Source organism: Myotis yumanensis, unplaced genomic scaffold (genome assembly GCF_028538775.1).
Source record: "Myotis yumanensis isolate MYYU_CA2020_CCGP unplaced genomic scaffold, mMyoYum1.0.hap1 SCAF_11, whole genome shotgun sequence".
Lineage (NCBI taxonomy): Eukaryota > Metazoa > Chordata > Mammalia > Chiroptera > Vespertilionidae > Myotis > Myotis yumanensis.
Genome location: NW_027223762.1, coordinates 30346519 through 30367552, shown reverse-complemented (window position 1 = coordinate 30367552; position 21034 = coordinate 30346519). Strand labels below are relative to the sequence as shown.

Below are 21034 nucleotides of genomic sequence, written 5' to 3'. Positions count from 1 at the left end.
ATGAAAAGAGATAAAATTGGCAGTGCATCCAGCACATCGTCTACCCAGAAACCTCATCCATCAGTTATGCAAGGCATGAATCCCTCCCCTAAGCCCACCTCCACTCCCCACCACCACCACCACCACCCAGCCACCCCATAGCTAATCCATCATAATTGCCTCCTTTCCCTTTTCACCACCTCCAGCACGACAGCCCAGCGATTTTCAACCGGTGTGCTGCAAGAGTTTTTAAAACATGCAATACCTGACTTAGTCAGGGCCACGTTCCCTGGTATTTTTTCCTTGTATGTGTCTTATAAGAACCTATCCTTTCTCCCACATTTCCGGGTTTAACTTTCCTCGGAGGGTAGGCGCTCACAGCCCCAGAAGAGCAGTAATAAACTTCTAGAAAAGGAAGGGACCTGCAGAAGCGATTACCGACGCGCGGCTGACCCCGAGAAGAGGCTACACATTGAACTAACGCCTCCCGCGCTGGGCAGCGCCCACCCCAACCCGGTCCTGGCAGCAAGAGCTACTATTCCGGATGCGGACCTCTGAATTCGGGGAAGAACCGCTTCCGGCGGTACCGGAAGCCCGGTGGGGACCGTTTCGGAGACGGACTGACTGACCGTCAGTTTCCCCAGGTCCAGAAGGTGATCTGCGCCTGGTCTCAGAGTCCAGAGCCTGCAGGCCTTTTGCAGGAGCTGAGTGAGTGGGGTCCCCCAGCCGGTCGTCCGGGTGGCGTATGTTATTTGACCTAGAGTGTCAGTGGCACAAGTCATACACATTGCGCTTTTCCAGGATGCATTTCTCCCCTGCGTGACCCTACTTCAGGCTTCCGAAGCCGTCTGCAGCCGGAGCGCCGCGGCAGGTGCGGACCCCAGTCCCAGCCTCCCGACTGTGCCCAAGGTGGTCGGGCTCGGGTTCGAGGCCGCCAGATCCGGGCTTTCTCTACAGTGACTTCTTTTTACCTTTCAGATAAGTCCCAAGGCTTCCAGTTCCATTCAGACGTGCCCACCAGTTCAGCTGCATGTTGGATATTTCCAACATCCTTTTCCAGATTCCATGAATTTCCTAGCGGCGCGAGAACGCCGAACTGGGTGTCAGAACGCCTGGGTTCTAGTCCTGACTGCCATTAACTAGCGGTATGACATTCGAGAAGGTTCTTTTTTCTTCTCTCTCTCTCGCTCGCTCGCTCTCTGGCTTTATTTTTCTTTTCTCTAAATTGAGGGGGTTGAAATTAAGTAACAAGTAAGGTTCCTTCCAGTTTTGATATTTGGGTTATTGCACCCAATGTGTTTGTCTAATTCTGGCCTTAATTACGTATCTGTGCTTTGGTTAATCTCTGTGCAGGGCCTTTCCTCCTGTGCGTCCTTGTGAAATCTGGTTTGGGGCTCATTAAAATTATTTTTTATTTACTAAGGGGTCCGGTGCTTCCTGAGCACACTCTAGTGCCTAAAGAAGGTACTGTAAATGTGCCGCTTTTGAGGTGTTCAATGTGCCTGAGGATCATTACATGGGAACACCTAGAGACTGTGAACTCTGAAGGGGCTCTGGCTTATTAAACTATGAATCAACAACCTCAAACACACTGCCGGAAGCTGGTGCTCAGAAAATGTTTGCTGAGGAGAAAACATGCACTTCTTACATTATTGTAGTTGCTCCTCCCCTTAAAAACTGAAAAGAAAAGCTGTAGAAATGCAGTCTTGGAAGCAGAAGGAACAGAAGACTCAGAAGGAATACTGCTGAATTGAATTCTGTGGCAGTGTTCTCCCAATAAATTCTTCCATTCCAAGAATGATATTCAGAAGGCATTATTTAATATATTTTATTGATTTTTTTACAGAGAGGAAGGAAGAGGGATAGAGAGTTAGAAACATCGATGAGAGAGAAACATCGATCAGCTGCCGCCTGCACACTCCCTACTGGGGATGTGCCCGCAACCCAGGTACATGCCCTTGATCGGAATCGAACCTGGGACCCTTCAGTCCGCAGGCCGACGCTCTATCCACTGAGCTAAACCGATTAGGGCATCAGAAGGCATTATTTAATAGATCTTTATGGGGTGTCTTCTTCCCTCTCTAAAGTATCTGGGGCCGGGGCGGGGCAGGGGAAGATGGTGAATGTTGAAGGACAATTTCACGTAGAGGGAGTTTATGCAAAGGTTCAAAATTAGATGACAGGCTCTGGCCAGGTAGTTCAGTTGGTTATAGCGTAGTCCCAATACGCCAAGCTTGCGGGTTCAACTTCTGGTCAGGGCACATACAAGAAGCAGCCAATGAATGCATAAATAAGTGGCATAACAAATTTCTCTCTCTCTCTCTCACTCAATAAAAATATTTTTTAAAATAATAAAAATATATTTTAAAAAATAAGTGGCATAACAAATTGATCTCTCTTTTCCTCTCTCTAAAATCAATAAAAATTTTTAAAGATAGATGAAAAACCTTTGGAGATTATAAGTAGGTAAGAATAGCAAAAGCCTGGGAGGAAGGAGTGAGGGGACTATTAAGAGGGTAGGAAATGAAGTGAGATTAGCAGAGGGCAGATATAGCATGTTTTGAAGTTGTACATTAAACCGGGGGGGCCATTGGTAGTTGTTTAGCAGAGAGCTGATGAGTTCATATTTGCATGTTAGCAAATCACTCTATTTTTAATTTGATTAGCTGATGTTTTTCAAGAGTGAAAAAAGCCCTTTATAATTTTGTTACTATATTTCAGTTCTATCATAGTAGGAACATTAACAATAATAATACTTAACGTCTAGAGAGTAGTTAGAATGGAATCCCAACTCTTACTGGACTGGGAGCTCTTCCAGGACAGGAACCCACTTTTATTCATTGTCACTCCAGTACAGTGGTTCTCAGCCTGTGGGTTGCGACCCCTTTGGGGGTCGAACGACCCTTTCACAGGGGTCCATCGGAAAACACATAAATAATTACATATTGTTTTGTGATTAATCACTATGCTTTAATTATGTTCAATTTGTAACAATGAAAATACATCCTGCATATCATATATTTACATTATGATTCATAACAGTAGCAAAATTACAGTTATGAAGTAGCAACGAAAATAATTTTATTGCCCTGGCCGGTTTGGCTTAGTGGATAGAGCGTCGGCCTGCGGACTGAGGGGTCCGGGGTTCGATTCCGGTCAAGGGCACATGACTAGGTTGCGGGCTTGGTCCCCAGTGGGGGGTGTGCAGGAGGCAGCCAATCAATGATTCCCTCTCATCATTGATGTTTCTAGCTCTCTCTTCCTCTCCCTTCCTCCCTGAAATCAATAAAAAATTTTAAAAAAAAATTTTATCGTTGGGGGTCACTACAACATGAGGAACTGTATTAAAGGGTCGCGGCATTAGGAAGGTTGAGAACCACTGCTCTAGTACTTTACTTTGTGTAGAGGAGATACCAATTACTATCTGCTAACTTGATTTAAATATTAACCAAAATACTACTTTAAAACTTTTTTTTCTAGGAGAAACATGAACCAGAAGTTCCTGAAGTTGGAGAACTTGCTACGATTTCACACTGTTTGTAGACAGCTGCACAGCCTAGGTCAAAGAAGAACGTTAGCACAATGGAGGCGTGTGTTTTCATCTGCTTACCCAGTGCGGCCAGCTCCGCAGCACACCGGGTCCTGGCAGACAGACTCGCTCTTTGGGGCTGCTTTATCTCAATATAGGCTTCTAGTAACAAAGAAGGTAGTTGTTGATTTCTGGCATTACTGTATTATTTGGTCTGACATGAAAGTGCCTGGAGCCATGAGTAGAAGTCCATTTTGAGTATTTTGTCATTTACAGACTCTTTATTCCATAATGCTACACTCCAGGTAATAAATCTTTGTGAAGAAGGGAAGTTCTAGTTGTTCTGTAATGCTGATGAATTTGGTTACTTGGAAATTGGTGTAGAACAGTGAATTAAGGATGCAGGATTTTAAAATTTAGTCTTGAGATTTACCTGCTTATGGGAGTGTTAATTCTTAGTAGAAGCTGTGATTGTGGTAGATATTCCAGAATAAATATAAATTGTCACTTAAAAGTTGTTTCTTACTCCTTCATGCATTCTGATTTTTTAATAGGAAGTAAGACCACGGAAGTCTCAGTTATCTTCAACAAAATCTAAAAAGGAGGTGGAGGTATGGATTGGAATGACTGTTGAGGAGCTGGCCAGAGCAATGGAAAAGGACATAGGTGAGCCACATAATTTTATAAGGAAAAATAATGGGAACATGGGATACCTGGAATCTTATTTGCAATGAGACTGAGGCATTCAAGTGTGAAAATTAGACTGGTAGTTTAAAAAGTTGTCATTATAATATTCTTCACTAAGTCACAAACTATAATTCGTTTCTTGGCTCTTTGCCAAATGTAGTTCTCCAACATTTCACTTCTAATAAAAGTGGAAATGATTTTATCTGAACTAACCTTTCTCAGAATTTAGTGAGATACTAGATTAAGTCCAAATAATTTTTTTGGACTGAGGAACCATATTTGTATTCATTTACTTCCTCTTTGGTTTTCTATAATTTTATGAATTCCCTTTTCCACTAATTTTGACATTATAGGTAGTATCAGCAGAAAAATATTCATAGTATTAACTACAACTTTTAATAATACTATTTCTATTTGTAAATATATAGCATTACAGTCATATTTATCCCTATTGCACCATTGATGTATTTAATACCAATTTGGGATTGTTGGAGCAGAATGAGTCTTTATTATTATAACCTGACATTAAAATTTAGTAAACAAAAATAGCCTATGATTGTAATAAAATGACAAGCAAAATAAAATGACAAGTAAAGCAGAGTCTTGGAAAAAGGAAAGAATTAATAATAATAACATATTCATTGAACTGCTACTATGTATTAATACTTTATATTTATTAACTCTATAATTTTCACAGTGCACCTAGAGGTAGGTATGATTATTATCCCCATTTATAGGTTGAGAAACTGAGGCATTTAGAGGATACATAATTGCCCAGGATTTCACAGCTATTACATGATAGAGCCAGGATTTGAACCCAGGGATTTTGGCTCCAGAGCCTATGCTTTTCTTATTAAAAAACCAAATTATCTCTCAAGAATTGTTATTTGCACCATAGAAATAAGGAAATACAATAAATCAGAGAAAATTTTTTTTGAGAACCTTGTGAGTAAACTTACACCAGCACATTACTGAATAGGTTGTTCTTTTAGTGTAATGGTCTGGTTATGTGAGGATGGTTTTATTTCATATCTTTCTTCCAAAAGCTATATTATAAAAGGCCTGTGGCCCTAACGTTGTAACGACCAAAGACCAGCATGGGTGGGTGGGGCCGTGTTATTTTACGCTCTGGGCTTCTAGTATATTTATAATTAACATTTATATTTAAATGTTCACTTTCTGAACATTTAATTTCATGAACCTAAAAGGTTTTATCTGTTCCACCCAGATTTTATTTATGAAGCTTTATTGAACACTACTATGGACATAGATTCACTAGAAGCAGACTCACATTTAGATGAAGTCTGGATCAAAGAAGTGATAAAGAAGGCAGGAATGAAGTTAAAATGGAGCAAATTAAAACAGGACAAAGTCAGAGAAAATAAAGATGCCGTGAGAAGGTAAAATGTAACAATATATATTGGGGGAAGGAGACCACATAGTTTTATTCACACTTTTTAGTAGAAAGGGTTGCCTTAAAATTTCTTTTGCAATTAAAATGATGTTAAACTTTTCTTTGAAGTGCTTAAAGCATCAGTATATTCGGGTTATTATAAAACTCTTAAGGGTTATTTTTCTAAGTTTATATATTGATCCTGAATCTTAAAATTTTTTATTCAGTTCTCATTGTTATGAAGATGTCAACTGTAGGTGTGTAGTCACATATTTTGCCGTAAGTTGTATGCATAGAAGAGGAAAATACTTTGGTCTAAGGAATGCTGAATGTTAGGTTTTATCGTTAATGGCAGTTCACATAGATAACTGCAAATCAATTCACTGGCTATCAACTGTTCTGATGCATAAAAAATGAAATTCCTTTGCTGTTAATTGTAGGCCCCAGGCAGATCCAGCTTTATTAACCCCAAGGTCCCCAGTGGTAACTATAATGGGCCATGTCGATCATGGGAAAACGACGTTACTTGACAAACTGCGAAAAACTCAAGTGGCAGCAATGGAAGCTGGAGGCATCACTCAGCACATTGGTGCCTTTCTTGGTATGAAGACAAATTATCTTACAATGTGCTTGGGAACTCCATATATTCTTCCTTAAACCTAGTGTCAGTATGAAATGTACAAATTCAAAGTAAAAGGAAAGGCTAAAGGTTAAAGCCATTGGTTTGATGAAGTGTAGAGCAGGTGGTTAATAAAGTTTACTTTGTACATTCTGTAAGAAGAAAATTATATTATCTTTCTATTCTAGCCCATTCTTAGTTAATGAGCTTAAATTCTTCAATGCTAGGTTGTGGCAATAAATAATAGCTACCCTTTACTGAGCACCTAGCATATGTCCAGCACTGTGCTGAGCACCTTATATATTTTATCTTTTTTATCTTCAAAAACTATCATTAGGTAGCTATCAATATTCCTACTTACAGGTAAGGAGGCTGAGGCTTGTTTAAGTTAAGGTACTTAACACAGCTAGTAAGTGTTAAAGCCAGAGTTTAAACACAAGGCTTTTTGGACTCAAATCCTGAGCTACCAATTGTGTACAAAATAGCCTTTGTTATTCAAGGCAGTAGTGCAGCTGATGTTTGCTATGCAGGGGTGGCTACCTATGTAATCCTCAGTGTATTCTCTCTCCAGAATAGGTATTATTTGGTACATTTATGAAAGTAGTTATATTCTAGAAATATGAAGAGTTTTAGTTTGAAATTATTACATGCAAAGAAAACCCTATAGGTTTCGCCGGTACATTATCAATTGTTCTGATTAAGATTAATGGAAGGAATAAAATTATTTTAAAGAATTAGTTGTGTTTGATAATGTCACATATATTTCTTCATGTTGAGAAAGTACCTGTTTGAGTCCTTAGTGTTCTTGGACTTCTGTTTCCACAGTCTCTCTGCCTTCTGGGGAGAAGATAACCTTTCTCGATACTCCAGGACATGCTGCGTTCTCAGCGATGAGAGCCAGGGGTGCTCAGGTCACCGACATTATCATACTGGTTGTAGCTGCAGATGATGGAGTGATGAAACAAACGGTAGAATCCATTCAGCATGCCAAAGATGCTCAAGGTGCTATGGCAAGAGCCACTGCCTGGGATGGTGCCCATGTTGCTCATTTAGTCTTCATGGCAATCTCAGGGTTATTATAGCTGTTCTTACAGATAAGGCTCAAAGACAGTTGAATTGTTTTCCCACAGACGTTACTACTCAGAAGAGTGTAGCAGGATTCAATTTGGGACTTGTGATCACAAGTACAGTTCTTTCTCTACTGTTTATTTGGCATCTGATCTTCTAGCTTTCAGTGTTACTCTCTTTCCTTTTTAATTTCTCAAAATTGCCTTTGTGCAATGGACTCTGTTCTTAATGATTTTAGGGAATGTAATAAAAAGAAGAGAGTGATAAATTTGCCAGGGATCCCATAACAGAGCAGTTGGTTAAGATACATGATATTTTTAAAAAATATATTTGTATTGATTTCGGAGAAGAAGGGAGAGGGATAGAGAGATAGAATCAATGATGAGAGAGAATCATTGGTCAGCTGCCTCCTGCACCCCCCACTCTGGGGATCTAGCCTGCAGCCCATGCATGTACCCTGACCAGGAATCAAACCATGACCTCCTGGTTCATAGGTCAACACTAAACCACAGAGCCACACTGATATATTTTTTACATCATGCTTTCTATACCTGTTCTTTTGGTCTTATCTATATGGCATGTACTTTTTCACAGTAGTAGGTTATGGATTGCATAGTTTGTTTTGTTTTTAATCCTCACCAGAGGATTTGTTTATTTTATTTATTGATTGATTGGTTGATTTATGGATGTATTTATGTATGTGTGTATGTATGTATTTATTTATTTATTATAGTAGGAGGGGAAGGGGGAGAGAGAGAGAGAGACGATTTATATGACAGAAAACATCGGTTGGTTGCCTCCCATATGCACCTCAACTGAGGGTTGAACCTGCAACTGGGGTATGTACACAGGATGACGCTCCAACCACCTGAGCCACCCAGCCAGGGCGCAGAGCTTTTTTGTGTGTTTGTTTTCAATTTATGTTCCTTTGATACCTGAGAAAATTACAGTTGGTGAAACCCAACAAGAGAATTATCTGCTAGAATTTTGTGTGATTTCTCTAATGAGAGGGTATGTTTAGTAATAACAGGTAGATTATAAGATTGGTTGGTCCATTCATTAAGTAAACATTTATTGAGAATCTACTATGTATCACCAAGCTAAATGTATGAATAAAGAGTTGCTGTAAATCCAAAGGTAAGTTCACGGTAATGATTCTTAATTTCACCCCAGGGTGAAATGTTAGGTTTTAACAATGAGTCAGTAGCTCCTAGAAAGAATAGGCAAATCATCTAATGACACCCGAATTCAGTTAGAATCTTCTCTTGATCTTTTTCTGGAGATTATCTCCCGTATAATTGCTGATCTTGCTTTCAGGTTTAAGGATAGGCCTTTCTCTACTCAACATACCTTTTTGTTTTAAATCATCTTAGCGTCTATTCTTAATTCAGAATCTGCTTATAATTGCAGTTTGACATCTCACAGCTGCAATCCTTTGTGTGCAGAAAGTAGAGTACAGTGGGTCTAAAGCAGCCGTGGGCAAACTACGGCCCGCCGGATCCGGCCTGTTTGAAATGAATAAAACTAAAAAAAAAGACCGTACCCTTTTATGTAATGATGTTTACTTTGAATTTATATTAGTTCACACAAACACTCCATCCATGCTTTTGTTCCGGCCCTCGGGTCCAGTTTAAGAACCCATTGTGGCCCTCGAGTCAAAAAGTTTGCCCACCCCTGGTCTAAAGAGTGGGTCTTTTTAGGTCTTTTGTTAGGTAAGTACATCCACTGAGTAAAGAGAAAGCCAGAACAGGTTGGTGTCTTCATTGTGAACACCTGGGATTGAAGGTGCCATTTGCCCTCTTCTTAACTTTGTCTCTTTCAGTGCCTATTGTCCTTGCCATAAACAAATGTGACAAAGCTGAGGCTGATCCTGAAAAAGTGAAGAAAGAACTGCTAGCTTATGATGTGGTGTGTGAAGATTACGGAGGCGATGTACAGGCAGTGCATGTCTCTGCACTTACGGTAAACGCATAGATGATGTGTTCAGATGGGAATACTTATAGTGCATTATGCCTGAAGAGCATTTTGACATATATAATTTCTGTTGTTGTTTCAGAATTCTCTGGGTACTAGGCAAAACTGGTATCTTCCTGGTTTGGCAGATTAGAAATTAGGCTCAGAAAGGTCAGTCACCAAACCAGGATTACATAGCTGATGGTAATGGGGTCTAAACCTAATACTTTTCTTATTATGAGATACTTAGAATGAGAAGAATAAATAGTGAATGATTTGGGTAGGGTTTGAGTTGGCTAAAGACTTTTTTAAGCAAAAATGAAATACAGTTGTTAATAAAAAGTGCTTGCTTTTATAGTGAAAAACTATCAAGGTCTTAGGGCACTTAAGAAAGATTTAAACAAATAAAAAATTGTCACTAATGCAAAGAGGAAACATTTGGGTTCAGTTTGTAAGTGATTGACTCAGTTTTTTGGGGAATTAAATTGTTATAAGTTTTATAATGTTATTTATGATGAATTCTGTTTTCTTTTAAATTACCGGTTATTCTTTTCTGTTTGAAAAACACCAAGGAAACTCAGTACCTGCTTTGTGACAGCATTTTAAATTCTTTTATGCTGTGCAGCTTGCTGCTAAGTAACAATTTCCATTTTTTATCATATTCCATCATTTACTCATAGTACAGACTTTTCCCCCCTGATCATTCACTGAGGGATGGTGCTGTATTTGGCCACAATTTTTCAATTAAGTCTCATTTTATCTTTATTTTTCCTAACTCTGTTACTTCCAAGATGCTTAGAAATTATGCATTCTTTAATAGTATAACCACGCTATTGACACTCATAAAATGCCACCTTACTTTGTTATCTTTCCACTATACCTGGATTGCTATTGCGCTCTGAAAGTCATAGAGTAAGATTAAAGCATTTGAAGACATGGCTGCCTTTTCTGTCCAAATACCTTCAAATGAATAGATAGATGTAAAGCTGCTTAGGCAAATCTGGGGACATGGCAGAGATGATTCTTGGGACAGGGAAGTAAGATGGGGCCTCCTTTTTCAAGGCTGATACAGAGGTCTACGTTATGCAAAGAAACAACCCCAGCATTGTTTTTCAGAGCAGCATTTTATAAATTAGAATAAATACTAGGAATAAGTAGAGGGGTACGCAAAGTATTTTGTTTACAGTTGTCTCTGTTGTTTTATACTCTCTAACAACTGCGAGCAATCTCTTAGCTGACAGGGAGAATGAAAAATCCCTTACCCATCAGTTCCAGTTCCATCACCAGTTAACAGCTGCGTGATCTTTAAACTCTAGAGAGCGTAGTAAAGATAGGTCATGAAAGGTGGAAGAATCATGTAATCTAGTCCTTCATTTGAGGAAAGAAGATCCAGGGAGGTGAAGTGAATTTTTATTTTTGCACAGTTGGGTAGTTACAATGGATCAAATGAAAAAATAGATGCGAAAGTTTGTCACATTGAATAGAACTTCAATATGAAGTATCATTGAAAAGAGGGTTAGAAGAAGAAATCACAGTTATAGAGACAGATGGAGGAGAAAAAGAGAGAATGAAATATGTGTTTATGAAAGGGTATTAACAAGCACCACTAATGGCCTTAAAAAAAAATAGCCACTGTTCTTTGCAATATCTGTCCCTGGATCAAGTTTTCTTGTGTATCTCTCTCTCCCTTCCTCCCTTCCTTCCTTACAATTGCATAATTATGCTTTTAATGCTTAAAGAGAAAAATATAATTGTCAAGGATTATTTGGCTTTCTGACTGTAGTATTTACATTTACAGATGATATTAATGTATATTAACAACTTCTTTTGTTGTTAAGGGGGATAACCTGATGGCTTTGGCAGAGGCAACAATTACTCTTGCAGAAATATTAGAATTGAAAGCAGACCCCACAGGTCCAGTGGAAGGAACAGTTATAGAATCTTTCACAGACAAAGGAAGAGGGTAGGTCTAGTAAAATGCTTGCTTTTTAATAATTTTGTTCTATTGTTTTTGTGAATTGATCATATAATGTTATTTTTCTTGCATGTTATGGTTAGTCCATGAATAATATTTTCAAAGCATTTTTTGAAAAGCATTTTATTGCACTAGCACAGAGAACATAAAATATAGTTATTAGTAGACCATAATATCTATCTGTATGCACCAAGTAGTCACATTTACATGACTTAAGTATTCGATTTGTTTGATTTTTTTTTCCGCACTGACATGACTGAGCTGGTAAAACCTGATTAGACTAACATAAATTGGAATGAAATAGCAGTTGTTGCATTTTAAGGATTCTAAATTCTTTATGTCCTTGCCCATTAATATAACATATAAGAAGGTCTTTGGAATGGTGTTGCTGTCTTTAATTTTCCTCCCTATCAGCAAAAAAAGTCTTCTCACTGCTTAACAAAATAAAGAAAGGGGAGTAGGATTCTGTCAGAACACTCAGCTATCTACACCCTCCACTACCATCTATAATAATAAAAGGGTAATATGCTAATTAGACTGGATGGCTGAACAATGGAACGACCATCCAGATGACCAGAATGACCTTCCAGATGAAGCTGGGGCTGTGAGCGCCGAGCCCCTTGCACAAACTTTGTGCATCGGGCCTCTAGTAACTTTATAAGAAATGTGTTGTTTTTTTGTGGTAAAGATACGTAACTATCAAATTTACCATCTTAACCATTTTTCAGAGTACAGTTCAGTAGCATTAAGTATATTCACATTGTTGTGCAATAGAATCTAGAATTTTTTCATCTTGCAAAATGGCAACTCTATACCCATGAAACACTAATTTTCTCTCTCACTCCCCCTGTCCTTGGCAGCTACCTTTCCATTTTCTGTTTCTATGACTTTGACTACTTTAGATACTTCATGAGTAGAATCATATGGTATTTGTTCTTTTTGACTGGCTTATTTCACTTAGCATAAATGACCTTGAGATTCATCCATGTTGTAGCATGTGACAGTATTTTTTTTGTGTTTTTTTTTTAAGATTGCATAATATTTCATTTTATGTATGTGTATGCTACAGTTTCTTTATCCTTCCTTATCATTCCAACATTTGGGTTGCTTCAACCTTTTTAACAGTTGTGAAGAAATGTTTTTGTAGTATGAAAAACTGCTTGAGAAATTGAAAAGTGGTAAATACATAATATTATGTATTTTTAAGTCTCAAAAAGATATTCTTGCTCACCCTGGCCAGTGAGGCTTAGTTGGTTGAGCATCATCCCATGCACCAAAAGGTCACCGATTTGATTCCTGGTCAGGGCACATGCCCAGGTTGCTGGCTCCATCCCCAGTAGGGGGCATGTGGGAGGCAGCCAATCGATCTTTGTCTCTCTCCTTTCCTCTCTCTAAAGTCAATAAAAACATATGTATATTTTGTTAATCCTCACCAGAGGATATTTTTTTCATTGATTTTGTAGAGAAAATGGAAGGGAGAGGGAGAGACAGAGAGAGAAACATCTATGCGAGAGAGACACATGGACTGGTTGCCTCCCACATACACCCTGACCTGGGCGGGGATTAAGCCTGCAACCAAGGTACATGCCCTTGACCAGAATCGAACCCACGACCCTCAGGCCAATGCTCTAACCACTGAGAAAACCAGCTAGGACAAAAACATTTTTCTTTAAATGAAAAAATAATCTTTGCTTTACTAAGAAAATACTATTACATCCTGATTATGGCATTAAGAATTAATAACTTTATTTTCATTTTAGTCCTGTTACTACAGCAATAATTCAAAGAGGAACATTGAGAAAAGGCTCAATTCTGGTTGCTGGGAAGAGTTGGGCAAAAGTGCGCTTAATGTTTGATGAAAATGGAAAATCAGTTAATGAGGCCTACCCCAGCATGCCAGTGGGGATTATAGGCTGGAAAGACCTCCCTTCTGCAGGAGATGAAATTCTTGAAGTAGAATCTGAGGTATATCAAGCTTAATTCCTATATATTAGCTCGGATATAATGATTTTAAATAATCTATAATGTTATACCAAATTAATGTTAACTTATTAATTATTCTAGACTATGAGGGGGCCAGTGGTGCCTTTTTAGAATTTGGCTGTAGAATTTTTTAAAATTTGAGATAGGGTTTTTAAATGAAATAATTTCATTTATATACAAAGCCTTCAAATGAAAGTTTTATAAGTTTCTTGAAACTTACAAAATTAGTACTTTCATATGAGTTAAACTAATTTCATAGTGGAAGAAAAACAAAGCTTGTAGTTAAATAATGCCTGCTTTTTCCCTGTAAAGGCAAGGGCACATGAAGTTGTTGACTGGAGGAAGTATGAGCAGGAGCAGGAGAAAAATAAAGAGGCTCTAAAAACAATAGAAGAAAAGCGAAAGGAACACCAAGAGGCGCACCGGAAGGACCGTGAGAAGTATGGCAATTTGCACTGGAAGGAGAGATCATTTATAAAGTACCAAGAAAGAAAAGAACAAAAATTATTAAGGCCAAAAGAGAAAGTAGAAAGAGATTCAAATATGCTTCCTATAATTATTAAAGGTAACTTTTTAAAGATTTTACTTAACTCGTTTTTGGAATATATGTATTTCTTCATTCTCACAGTTAATTTGAGCAATTAAATTTAAGCCAAAAGTATCTCAGTGTTTTGGGGGGGAGACTTTTATTTTTATTAAGGTAGAATTGACATGTTATATTAGTTTCAAATGTACAACATAATGATTCGATATTTGTATTTACTGTGAAATGTTCACAGTAAGTCTAGTTAACATTGATCACCATACATATTTACAATGTTTTTTCTTGTGGTGAGAACTTTTTAAAAAAATGTATGTTTTTATTGATTTTATACAGAGAGGAAGGGAAAGGGAGGGAGGGAGAGAGAGAGAAACATCAATGTGAGAGAGAAACATCGATCGGTTGCCTCCCATATGCACACTGCCTGGGAATTGAACCCACAGCTGGGGTATGTCCCCTGACTGGGAATTGAACTGGCGACCTCCTTTTGGTGCATGGGACAACACTCAGTCAACTGAGCCAAACCAGCCAGGTCATGATGGAACTTTTAAGATCTACTTTCCTAGCAACTTTCAAATATACAGTACAGTATTATTATAGTCACCACCTGTACATTACATCCCATGACATTTTTTTATGGGATGTAATGTAAGTTTGTACCTTCTGACCTCTTTCGCCCCTTCACCTCCTCCCTCTTGTGGAGATTTTCTTTTTTTTTTTTTTTTTTATATATTTTATTGATTTTTTACAGAGAGGAAGGGAGAGAGATAGAGAGTTAGAAACATCGGACCAGCTGCCTCCTGCACATCTCCCACTGGGGATATGCCTGCAACCAAGGTACATGCCCTTTGACCGGAATCGAACCCGGGACCTTTCAGTCCGCAGGCCGACGCTCTATCCACCGAGCCAAACCGGTTTCAGCCTGTGGAGATTTTCTTAGTAAATATTTTTCTAGCTGATTTTGTTGTAAATGTACATTTAGTTATATTTTATTAAATTAAGTAGATATTTATAATGCTAAACCTAAATTAAAGTGTATTTAGTGGTAACTACTATTCCTATTGTGGTCTTAAATAGATTATCATCATTTAAATGCCTAACTCTTAACACCAGTAATTTTAAACTTGCTTCATTTAGGTGATGTTGATGGTTCTGTTGAGACCATTTTGAACATTATGGATACCTACGATGCTTCACATGAGTGTGAACTTGAATTAGTACATTTTGGTGTGGGTGATATTAGTGAAAATGATGTTAACCTTGCTGAAGCATTTCATGGTAAGGATTCCGTTCCTGTTTAACTGTGTTCCCTAAAACTCACTGAACCATTTACTTCTGTCTTTTGTTGCTTGGCTCGTCGCACCTGACATTTGCCCATCAGCGTCACTATTCCTGTTGTGGTGGAGTCCCTGCTAACAATTGGGGTGGATGGATTGATTGTGCAATATTTTAGCCACAGCTCCACTTGTCTTTTTTTTTTTTTTTTTGGAAAGTACCATTTCTGTCCCCTCTTCCCACTCCTCCTGGTTCCCCACCCAATTTAGATTAATGAGTATTCCTAACACTGTAATCAGCCTATTCAAGTTCTTTCCTTGTTCACTGATAATTTTACAATCTTCGATAAAAAGCTCCTTTTAGTTTTAAATGCCTAGAAGGAAAGGGGACTATTTATTAGTCGAACTTATGATACACAAAAAGGGAACTCATGACTACCTCTAACTAAGTCTATCACTTAGCAAAGCATCAACACTGTTGAGTGATTAATGAAATCATTAGGAAGGAGCTACTTCATGACCTGACTTAATTAGAATTAGATGTTAACTACTACTGAAAAGGTATTTTCAGTAATGCTGGTTAACTCAAAGTATTTTATGGACATTGACTGGTCTAGCACAGCGATTTTCAACCAGTGTGCTGCAAAAATTTTAATTTATATATATATGAGAGGCCCGGTGCACGAAATATGTGCACTCAGGGTCCCTCAGTCCGGCCTGCGCCCTCTTGCAGTCCGGGAACCCTCAGGGGATGTCCGACTGACGGCTTAGGGGAGTGGGCCTAAGCCAGTAGTTGGACATCCTTAGCGCTGCTGTGGAGGCGGGAGAGGCTCCCACCACCACCACTGCGCTCGCCAGTGGTGAGCCTGGCTCAGGGCTTCTGGCTGAGCGGTGCTCCCCCTGTGCGAGTGTGCTGACCAGGGGGCAGCTCCTGCGTTGAGTATCTGCACCCTGGTGGTCAGTGCGAGTATTAGCCTTTTATTATATAGGATTTTTAAATATATTTTTTATTTCAGAGAGGGAGAGAGAGATGGAAACATCAATGATGATGTTTCTCTGCACGTCCTGATCCTGCAACTCAAGCATGTGCCCTGACTAGGAATTGAACCATGACCTTCTGGTTCATAGGTCGATGCTCAACTACTAAGACACACCAGCCAGACAAGAATTTTTAAAACATGTAATACCTGACTATTTAGTCAGGGGTACTGACCTCTTTCCCTTAGGTTGTCAAATGAAAAAATGATAACAGTCAACACAATAGCTGTCCAGTGTGAATGAATCAAAATTATACTTTTTTTTGTTAAATCGGCAAAAAATACAGTTTTTGGTGTGCCACAGTTTTTAGTAATTAGATAAAAAGCTCTTTTTAGTTTTAAATGCCTAGACCAGGGGTCCTCAAACTTTTTAAACAGGGGGCCAGTTCACTGTCCCTCAGACTGTTGGAGGGCCGGACTATAGTTTAAAAAAAAAACTATGAACAAATTCCTATGCACACTGAACATATCTTATTTTGAAGTAAAAAAACAAAACGGGAACAAATACAATATTTGTATTTGCATGTGGCCCGCGGTCTGTAGTTTGAGGACCCCTGGCCTAGACGGAAAGGGGACTGTTATTTTGTTGTTTTTTAAAAAATATATTTTATTGATTTTTTTACAGAGAGGGAGAGAGACAGAGAGTCAGAAACATCAATGAGAGAGAAACATTAATCAGCTGCCTCCTGCATACCCCCCACTGGGGATGTGCCCGCAACCAAGGTACATGCCTTTGTCCGGAATCGAACCTGGGACCTTTCAGTCCGCAGGCCGACGCTCTATCCACTGAGCCAAACCGATTAGGGCAAGGGGACTGTTTATTTGTCAAACTTATGACACAGAAAAAGGGAACTCATGACTGTCTTTTTAGCTGTTTGTCACTGAGATGAAAAAGTTTGAAAATCGCTGGCCTAGTATTGTACTGTGTAATACAGTGTATTGAATGCTTTCTTAATGATGAGACTCTCAAGGTGGTTGTTTTGCTCTTAAGCTGTTTGCATTAACTTTTTTTCATGTAAGATTTTCCCCCAAGGTTTTTGTTTTGCTTTTTTCCCCCAAGGTTAAATACTTTAATTTTATTTATTATTATTTTTTAAATATATTTTATTGATTTTTTTACAGAGAAGGGAGAGGAATAGAGAGTCAGAAACATCAATGAGAGAGAAACATCAATCAGCTGCCTCCTGCACACCCCCCACTGGGGACGTGCCCACAACCAAGGCACATGCCCTTGCCCGGAATCGAACCCGGGACCCTTCAGTCCGCAGACTGACGCTCTATCCACTGAGCCAAACCGGTCAGGGCAATACTTTAATTTTAATTTGGCAAAATGTACAGCTTCATAGAACTTCTTTCATTTCTTAAATAACTTTTGAACTTTACCAATTAAGTATTTTTGAGCAGCTAAAATCCTAAGAGTAAGTAAATCGCAAAAGTTGTGGACAATAAGATTATAATAATAGAGCTGTTATAAAAATAATGTATATTTCAACCCATTTTTTTTTTTCTTATATCCCTGGTTATAAAAATCAAAGCTTTGTTTAGCATGCTGCCTACACATTATGGCACTTAAAATAATGTTTCTTAGATGAATGGATGGATTTTTAAAACAATAAAGAAATTTTCCTTGTTAAGCCACAATCCTATAAAATAAAAGGCTAATATGCAAATCGTCAAAACTGCAGAACGACTAGTCGCTATGACATGCACTGACCACCAGGGGGCAGATGCAGGAGCTGCCCCTTGGTCGTCAGTGCGCTCCCACAGGGGGAGCTCCACTCAGCCAGAAGCCCTGAGCCGGGCTCACAGCTGGTGAGCGCAGCGGGGGTGGTTGGAGCCTTTCCTGCTTCTGCAACAGCACTAAGGATGTCCAACTGCCAGCTTAGGCCCACTCCAGCGTCAGTTGGACATCCCCTGAGGGCTCCCGGACTAGGAGAGGGCGCAATCTGGGCTGAGGAACTGCCCCACCCCTCCCGAGTGCATGTATTTCGTGCACCGGGCCTCTAGTAGAATTTATAAAGTCCTTTTATTAATTTGAAAATTTACTAGTTTTCATGAGAAAAAAAATTAAAGAATTTCTTCTCTCCCCAACTAGCTTTTAATTACATAGAAGGAAATAAAACAATTTAGATTTGAGTTTCTATTCAAAAGACACACTGTTTTGTACAATAGTTGTGCTATTTTATTGATTATATTTCTGATTGCCAGGTGTTATATATGGCTTCAATGTGAACGCAGGCAAAGTTATCCAGGAGTCAGCTGCAAAGAAAGGAGTAAAAATTAAACTTCACAAAATCATTTACCGTCTTGTTGAAGATTTGCAGGAAGAACTGAGCAGCAGATTGCCCTGCACTGTGGAAGAGCACACAGTAGGTGAGTGTTCACTGACTGTTACTTTTAAACATTCATATCTGAAGTGCTGTAAATGACACTTGAAAGTAAAGTTTAGGGGAAATGTATTTTACTTTTGAAATGTTCACTGTTCTAATACATATCCTGTGTTCTAGAAAAAATGAATACCACACATGGGAATTCAAAGTAACTTCATAGGTGTTATAAATGCTTGCCCTCTGAAAAACTTGGGCCCTGAGGATACAAGGCACATAAGGCAAAAAGAACTTGCCCTCAAGTTTAGACATGGACAGCTAATTATGAAACAAATTAGACTAGGGTGGGAGGCATAAAGATTATTAAGGTGTCATGAAGGAGCCATTGATTTTGTCCTGGAGCTGGCAGAGACATCAACCATGAGAAAAAAATGTACTTCACATTTAAATATTAAATATTAAAAAGATTCTCTAGCATACTCCTTGGGCAGATTAAAGGCTAAATTCATGATGACTGAATCATTTTACATGTTCTTTCCTCCCCATGTACAGATATTTTACACTTTTTATTTTGATGGTAGTTTTAAATACCCAGAAAAATTACAGGAGAAGTATAGGGAGCTCTCTCCTATATACCCTTTACACAGTTCACCAATTAAACATGATCATACAGAGGTTTGTATGTTCTTGTGCTAAGAGCAATTTGTAAAACCAAGTTATGAGGGTTCCTAGCAGTAAGCAAGCACCAAATAACACTAACCCTAAAAAATTCATTCATGTATTATAATGTATTATTGGAATTTAGTTTTCAGTTAGTGAAAAAGTTAAGCTAAATCACAGAATTAGTATATAAATGACCAGTGATGGTATTAAAAATAAATCAGGTGATTTAGATGACATAGACTAGAAAATATATCGAGGGACAGCTGACAACTATGTTTTCATGAAGATCTAGACAGGAATTGTACTAAATAATCTTTTGATCAGTTATCACCTTCTAGTGCATTTTACTCAGCCAAAAAAAGGAGTCCCATTTTTCTTTTATTCACTCTTTTGGTAAGCACTTGTATTTTCTTTCCCAAGAATTTTCTGGGTTTTATTTCTAATATTAGTCAGGAAAATAAAGTTGGCGGAGTCAAAGAAAACCAGGATTTCTTTGCACGAGTTTGTATTTTTATCATCTTTCTTACTTTACAAAATGTTAGAAATTATGTATTTTTCTGAAATTTTTACTTTCTGTACTTAATGTTCTCTTCTTCCTACAGGTGAGGCTTCTATACTAGCTACCTTTTCCATAACAGAAGGGAAGAAAAAAGTTCCTGTGGCTGGCTGCAGAGTCCAAAAAGGACAGCTAGAAAAGCAAAAAAAATTTAAGTTAATCCGTAACGGAGATATTATTTGGAAGGGTAAGCAACATCAAAATCTGTTTTGATAACATATCCAGTCACTAAAACCTGACAATTCTCTGTAACTGCCTGAAATCTTTTACTTCTTGCTGGATTCCCTCCCTCATTTGGTCTGATTCCAAGATTGTTAGTCCCCCAGTCTGATTTTTTAAACTTCTAAAAAAACACACACAACTACCTTTCCAGTCATGTTTCCTCTACTCTGCATCATATTTGCTTGCTTCCATCCTTTCTTGATTCTGCTTGCAATCTTTTATCTTGGTTTATCTCACTCAAATCCTAACACCAGACTAAATAGCACTTAGTGAAGTGCCTGTTATTTGTTGAATGTATGAACCATGTTTTCTTTTTTTAAAGGCTCATTAACCTCCCTGAAACACCACAAAGATGACGTTTCAGTCATCAAAACTGGAATGGATTGTGGTCTCAGTTTGGATGAAGAAATGATAGAATTCAAAGTGGGAGATAGAATTGTTTGTTATGAAGAAAATGAAGTTCTAGCCAAGACCTCTTGGGATCCAGGATTTTAAAATTGTATTAAAAATATAAAGATTAAATATTTTGCTTTTTAATAGAACTAGTTTTGCTTTATTGGAGGGTAGAATTCACTATTGGTAAGTGCCCAAGTAATTCTGTCAAAATAGGAAAACTTAAGGATGCCTTCAACTAGAAATCCTGGTGTTAATACAGTAAAAGGGAATTACTGGAATATCACTGAAGGTAACTTCAAATGAATGTTTTTACTTAAGAGTGGTACCAAAAGAAACAATCCTCTCTGAAATGAGCTTCAAGGATAAGATACAGTACCGATCAAATACTGCTTGAAATCACATTTCTCAGTGCCAACTGGACTAATAAGCAGAGTTTGATTTCGAGTTCATGCCCAACATTGAAGGTAGTGTATTCCTTAGTTCTGCGGACAGCAAACATCCCAGCCAAACCACCTAGGAACTCGGGATGAATTTTTGAATTGTCAATTTGCAGCTCAGCCTTTTAAATTTCCCATGTATGCAATCTATCATCGCCCCTTTTTAAGGCAGTGTTTTAACACCAACCCACAAATCAGTGTTTCTCAATTGGGGGAGGGGGTTCTCACTCACCCAGGGGTTATGTGGGAATGCCTACATACACTTTCGGTTGTGGTAATGGAGATGGGAGTGCTACTGGCATCAAATGGATTGAAGCCAGAGATGCACAAGGCAGCACCCCCCAAATTATCTGGTCATAGTACTGAGGTAAAAAAGAAAAACTGACAAACACAAA

General features: G+C 38.4%; 1 protein-coding gene across 3 annotated transcripts; it reads left to right on the top strand.

Moving 5' to 3' along the window:
• Positions 1–599: 599 nt before the first annotated feature.
• MTIF2 (mitochondrial translational initiation factor 2) lies at positions 600–20348 on the top strand. 3 transcript variants are annotated; one of them, XM_070429231.1, is made up of 16 exons: positions 600–687; positions 781–850; positions 958–1124; positions 3460–3685; positions 4063–4174; positions 5424–5595; positions 6029–6189; positions 7033–7209; positions 9098–9237; positions 11067–11191; positions 12964–13168; positions 13499–13751; positions 14865–15005; positions 18247–18411; positions 19631–19771; positions 20129–20348. In XM_070429231.1, exons 4-16 carry the CDS (start codon positions 3467–3469, stop codon positions 20299–20301), a joined length of 2184 nt encoding a protein of 727 aa, XP_070285332.1. In that variant the 5' UTR covers positions 600–687; positions 781–850; positions 958–1124; positions 3460–3466; the 3' UTR covers positions 20302–20348. The 3 variants fall into 3 exon arrangements, with proteins under 3 accessions (XP_070285332.1, XP_070285333.1, XP_070285331.1); XM_070429232.1 differs by lacking the exon at positions 3460–3685 and having other exon boundaries at positions 639–850; XM_070429230.1 differs by lacking the exons at positions 600–687; positions 781–850; positions 958–1124 and adding an exon at positions 1840–1927.
• The last annotated feature ends 686 nt before the right edge of the window (positions 20349–21034 follow it).